At 41.4% G+C, this 6,016-nt stretch overlaps 1 protein-coding gene across 1 annotated transcript; it reads left to right on the top strand.

Annotated features, from left to right (window-relative positions):
* The first annotated feature begins 635 nt into the window (after nucleotides 1–635).
* Nucleotides 636–1,562, top strand: LOC147673445 (olfactory receptor 1f45-like). Its single transcript, XM_086946358.1, has one exon. It carries the CDS (start codon nucleotides 636–638, stop codon nucleotides 1,560–1,562), a length of 927 nt encoding a protein of 308 aa, XP_086802484.1.
* Nucleotides 1,563–6,016: the final 4,454 nt, after the last annotated feature.

The following is a 6,016-nucleotide window of genomic DNA, read 5'->3' as shown; positions in this document are numbered from 1 at the left end:
TTGAGCACGACTGAACTTTAAATGCTGATCCAATAGGATCTCTTCGACAATGCCCCTTGAGCCGTCCAAATTCCCTGCATAAATTCTGATAACTTGGAGCCTTGAGAAAGTCACGGTGGTGACAAAACGCGTGTTGGCTGTTTCCTGTGTTCTTCACAACAAGGACTGGACTACTACTCACATCGTGAAAAAAGCTTTATGAGTGTATTAACGAATTACCATGTGCTACTCCTTGCAGTTTTTTGTATTATGAAATAAATCAATGAATAATCAGTTGACTATATCTTCTGTGTTTCCTGTAATAGGAGGAATCTCTCCTTATTGTTGTGTTTTCCGTTGGATAGACAAATTATCATATTTAATTCAATGTGAAATAGTGTGAGTGCCTGGGTCTCTTTGCAAACACTTTACAAGTAACTTGTGCTTCTTGTGTTACTGATACCGTAGGTAGTGGGGTATCTTACCCTGAGTGGCACAAATTTTACTTGTCTGTGTGGAGGTTATTATGTAACACCTACTTTGCAAGTCCATCCATTTAGCTTTTTTGAGGTGCGACCCTGTATCCACCACTACCTCGCCTGTGGTTGTTTTAATAAATTAAACGTTATTTTTTTTCATTCCAGATAAATCCAAAAATGGAGAAAGGAAACATGAGTGTTGTCAAAGAATTTATCTTCCTTGGCTTCTCCAATCATCCAGAGCAGCAGCGTATCTTATTTTTTGTCTTCCTTGCTGTATATATACTCATCTTGGTTGGAAATCTGACAATCTTCATTGTTATAGTAATGGATTCCAGACTCCACACACCCATGTACTTCTTTCTGAGCATCCTGGCCTTGGTGGACATCTGTTTCACATCTTTAGTAGTTCCCAAGCTATTGGTGGACCTATTGTCCGTGAAGAAAGCCATTTCCTTTCCTTTGTGCATCACTCAGTTGCATTTCTTTTTAGCACTTGCCAATATGGACAGTTTCGTATTGGGTATCATGGGCTTTGACCGATTCATGGCAATATGTCACCCTCTACATTATCCACAGGTGATGGGAAAGAGGGTCTGTATAACACTGGTGCTTTGTGCCTTGGTGATTGTCTCGCTTCACGCTTCAGTGCACAGTGTCTTGGCCTCCAAGTTACTTTATTGTGATGCAAAGGAACTGCACCACTACTTTTGTGACCTCCCACCTCTCTTGAAGCTGTCATGTTCAGACACCTCCGTTAACGAGCTTGTACTCTTTACAGAGACTTCTGTAATTTTGCTAACCCCGCTGTTATGTAATCTTGTTTCCTATGTTCTAATTGCTGTCGTTATCTTGAAAATCAAGACCTCTGATGGAAGAAGGAAAGCATTTTCCACCTGCTTCTCCCACCTCACCTGTGTTGTCTTGTGCTATGGACCTGTGCTTTTTACATACATTCGGCCATCCTCAGCCTACTCACCGGAGAAGGACATGGGCATAAGTGTAATCTACACCATGGTGATCCCAATGCTCAACCCATTTGTGTACAGTGTCAGAAATAATGATGTGAAAGAGGCATTGAGAAAACTGGGGAAAAAATTCTAATGAATTTGGATGAAAGTAAAATGGAATCATGTGCATTTCAATTAATATTTACAGAAATCAGTACAAAGTACAGAAAGATTCAGAAAACTGATTCACATCTGAATTAAGAGCAATGCGAATTACCGTAATATGGCTCTAAAAATGGTGAGCGTTAGTAGAGTAAAAAAAGAAACATCATACCCTTGGGGTATCATAAACCAAAAATGTGGATGGTTTTTCAATAATTTAACCTAAAAGGTTCTGTGGTTAAAAGAACAGGTTAGGGTGAATATGCTGAATCTATTGGATAATTTATGGTCTCAAATTTCTTGCTTAAGTTTCTGCATCCCGAGTTAGCTGGAGGGAGGTTTAGGAATTCCAAAAAGGTATGGATGAGTTTCAGTAAAAATGGTTACTTCACGGTTTTACTTAAAACAGACTTAAATAGTCATCTGTTTAGTAAGATGGCAGATTGGAGAACCATCAGCAAACAGCAGGTGGTAGCAATCTGCATTAACATGCACAATAGTGGTAATGAACTATTACTTGCAATCTACTTTATGAATTGTTTTAAAGCATATTAAGCAGTAGGATGCCTCCACAGATAGGGGATCATTAGGATGCCTGGCGGACTTTGTCTGCCCGCCATCCCATCGCAAAAAGGGAGCGCCCGCCAATAGGGCGGGGGTCCCGTAGGGGACATTAGGATGCGTCTGCCACAGTGGCGGGCGCATCCAGCATTCCTGTCATTGTGGCGGGCGCTGCAGACAGCACCGCCCGCCACATTGCCAGGAAGGCATGTTGTGCATGGAACTGCAGGGGGGGTACCATAGGTACCCCCATGTGCGCCCCCCACCTCCCTGAATCCCAGGGGGCCCACTACGGGCCCCCAATGGTGAAAACCACCTGCCTGCCGCCACAGAAAGGCACAACCCAGCAGACAAGCTAATATGGATGGCGGTGTCTCCCAGACACCGCCACCATGTTCGCACCTTTTCCGCCCGGTCGACTCTGCGACCGAGCTGAAAACTGGCGGACGGTCTTTCCATCTCCGGGGTCCCCCCCTCCATGGTATGTGACGGGGGTAAATGGAGAGCGGGCGGTGGTTTATAGCGGGCGGATCGCCACCGCCCATATGGCGGTGGCGATCCGCCCGCCATACTAATGACCCCCATGGTCTCACAAAGGGCCGCTCTGGTTTCTTCATCCATAGCAATATTGATAGAGAACCCTAAAATCCACTGGGTATACAGTTCAGAGAGTGGAATGCAGACAAGAACGCAGAGACAAATACTGCAAACAGATACAATGGTGTGCTGCATATTGTGATACCTTGGAAATTGCTGAGTTCACATCCTCAAACAATCACATATCTCTCACCAAAAAAAACTAAGCCCAGATCCTAGATTCACAAATTCAGACCAAGATGGTGAGGATGCACTCTTTACACAACACAACAGTATCATCATAATGGAATTGGAATTAGAAAAAAACTGTGACAATCCCTCACAGAAATATTTGTTTTATTGTTTCTATAGATCAGAGCATCAATGTGTTTTACAGGACATGCTTAAAGCGAGAGACAAAGAGAGTGGGAGAGAGAGAGAGAGAAAGAGAGCGAGACATGATTGAAGGATTAATAGGTGACATTATTAATATAATAAAGTATGGGGATTATGGCTTTGAATAATTATCAGAGGGACCTTGCCAAACGCGTGTTGGAAGAAATGTGACCTCAGGGATTTCCTGAATTTCAGGAAATTGTCATTGGTGCTTATTTTTTCTGTGCTTTTATATGAGAATACATAAGGTGGGCGCAATGTCTACCAGATACATACATTGGGGACCATATCGGCTTCAGTCTGCCATTGCTATTTAGTAGGTCCCGTGGATCGGAACAAAAAAAATGAAAGATTGAGATTGTGCAGGATTGACATCTAGAATCCTACACCAGAACATAATTGATAGTAAATGTGTGGAGAAATCAGGGTGAATCAGTGTCTGTCTGAAAAGGGATAATGAAGGTGGTCAAAAACTATGATACTCTTTTGTTAATTCCAGATACATCCCAAAATGGAGGGCGAAAACATTGCAAATGTCAAAGAATTTTTCTTCCTGTATTGCACGTGACCTTGGAAAACATTTTAAATTTACGAAATGTCATTTTTGAAAACAGATCTGTAAATAAAACATTACTATATGAGACAGAATTTTCTGTCTTTATATGACGTCCATTGTAAATTCAGATGGTAAATCACAGTTAGCTGCTAAAAATATATTTAAAAAAAATCTTAGTGTAGCAGCCTAAGGTTGCTTGCACACACACCATACCCTTCCTGCACTCTCTACCAATGCCTTATAATAATACATATTCTTGAGTGTTATGCTATGTTCCAACAGTGTGTTCTCAAAGTTCATTGGATCTTGTTAATTTCTCCTTCTGAGGCTCGACATCTGCTGCTAGGCTTTGTAATAAAGGTTCTACTTATGTTATCTACCTCTGTGCCTTCTATAATCCCACAAAGGAAAATAAAAATAAAAATAAACTGGAAATTGTGCCTTGGGTGCTACTTTTAGTATGTGGATAAACTCTTAACTAGCTCCTTAGAGATTCAAGAAGCTTCCCTTCAACGTCATGCTCTGCAGGGTCCATTAGTCACTTCATTCTAAGTAATAAACTGGGCAGGTTAATCATCCATAACATTTCTTTTATGCTTCTAGATTAATGGGGAAAATAAAGTAAAATGTTTATGAGTTCAGAGGGTTCCTATGATTGAGAGCAAAAATTAAAGGTAAACAAATTGGAAGCTTTTCCTTCTCCATCAAGGGGTGTTATTTCATATTCATAGACTGTAGAGTAGCGAAGCGTGGCAATATCTGAGAAAAATGAGGTGGAAACCAGGAGAAGAAGGGGTCTACAAGAGGGTGTTTAGACAAACAAGTTGAGGTCTGCATCATCTTCTGCAGAGTCTGTGTTGGTTTTTAACTCAAAAGGAATCCCTTTCAAGCGTATGCACTGACTGCCAGTTTGCTGCTTCACATAATTCTGAAATGGGTGTATTGTTCATGGGAGAAACTGTAGCTGTATTCCCTTGTGCACAATGTCCTTTGCCTTCAACACACTGCGATTGTTAGTAGTCTGGCAGCATTTATTAACATGGGATGGTTGTATGATATATCCAGGCATGCATTTACAATGCATGGCTTTACCACACGTCCAATACAAATTGCAATGCCTTTACCATGCAAACCTTTACCAAGCATATACCTTTACCACACATGCTTTTACAACAAAAGGTAAGAATGCAAGCGATAAATGAATCTCCTAAATCCTAAAAACAGATATTTTGGCCTCCTAGTGTCAGGCCAAACACTTTTCCGACTCCTCTGTTCTCAGCTATTGTATTCTGGAACAGATTAACAAAAACCCCAGGGGAGGGGACGGAACTCTTAGATTAAGACAGAAAGAGTCCAAATATATAGTAGACTTTCAAACCAAAATACCGGGGGGTTGAACCAAGATGAAGAACTAGCCATTCATCTGAAAGAACACTGGTTTGCCAACTGTGCTCATTTCTCCTGAGTACTCTCTGTAACAGGTTCCCTTTGCCCACGATGTATCATGTCTATGACTTGATTTTCCTCCTTTGTAACACCAGTGCATCAAGAAAGACATTTTTGTATACTTGATCCCTATTTTCTTTTAGGGTCCAGTTTTTAACCTGTATTTTTTTTGTTCTCTTTCTATTTGCAGGAGGAAAGGAAGGGGCCCATTTTACCTGACACATCACTTGACACCATGAGCAAGGGCCGGCTAACCTTTCCTTCGATTATCACCTTTGTTGGCTGATTTCGTCACATGGTAATTACTTTGGAGTGGTGACAGGCGGGACTCTGCCTGGTATTTTCATGCCATGTCTGCTGTTGGTACCCCGCGATACATCTTGGACATTTGGTTTGCTTTGAGCACTTTGCAGTTCATGCAAATTACTTCTCAGGTCACACATCTATTGATCTCACCTTACCATTTGAAGTTTTTACTCGGGCACTTGCCCATGAGGTTATCAATACTGTGCTGAGGTCTCACCTGTGAGAAGGCTTCACCGCTGTAGGTAAGGGGGTATGGTTTTATGCGACTTCACCTTTGCCCACCTGGTATTGGTCCCACTGTATAGGGTTGAAATACCTGTATTCTTTAGATTGTAACACATAGGGAGGTTGAATAAGGAGGATATGAATTTTTTGGTCTAAATGAATAAAATTAATTTTTTAATATTTTTATATCTGTATTTTGAAATATTTATTTTATGTTGCATAGTGCTGTGAAACCTTTTTCAATAATCCCCGCCGGCTCGTTTTGGAGTCCCTTACTGTGGCTTTTCGCGATAGGTCTTTGTGAGTGAAAGCGCCGGGACGCCCCTTTGCTGGGGCAGCTGAGCGCTATATAAGCTCAGATAACATAACATAAAATAACA

This window comes from Lissotriton vulgaris, chromosome 12 (genome assembly GCF_964263255.1).
Source record: "Lissotriton vulgaris chromosome 12, aLisVul1.2, whole genome shotgun sequence".
Classification (NCBI taxonomy): Eukaryota; Metazoa; Chordata; class Amphibia; order Caudata; family Salamandridae; genus Lissotriton; species Lissotriton vulgaris.
This window is presented reverse-complemented; position numbering and strand designations above follow the sequence as displayed.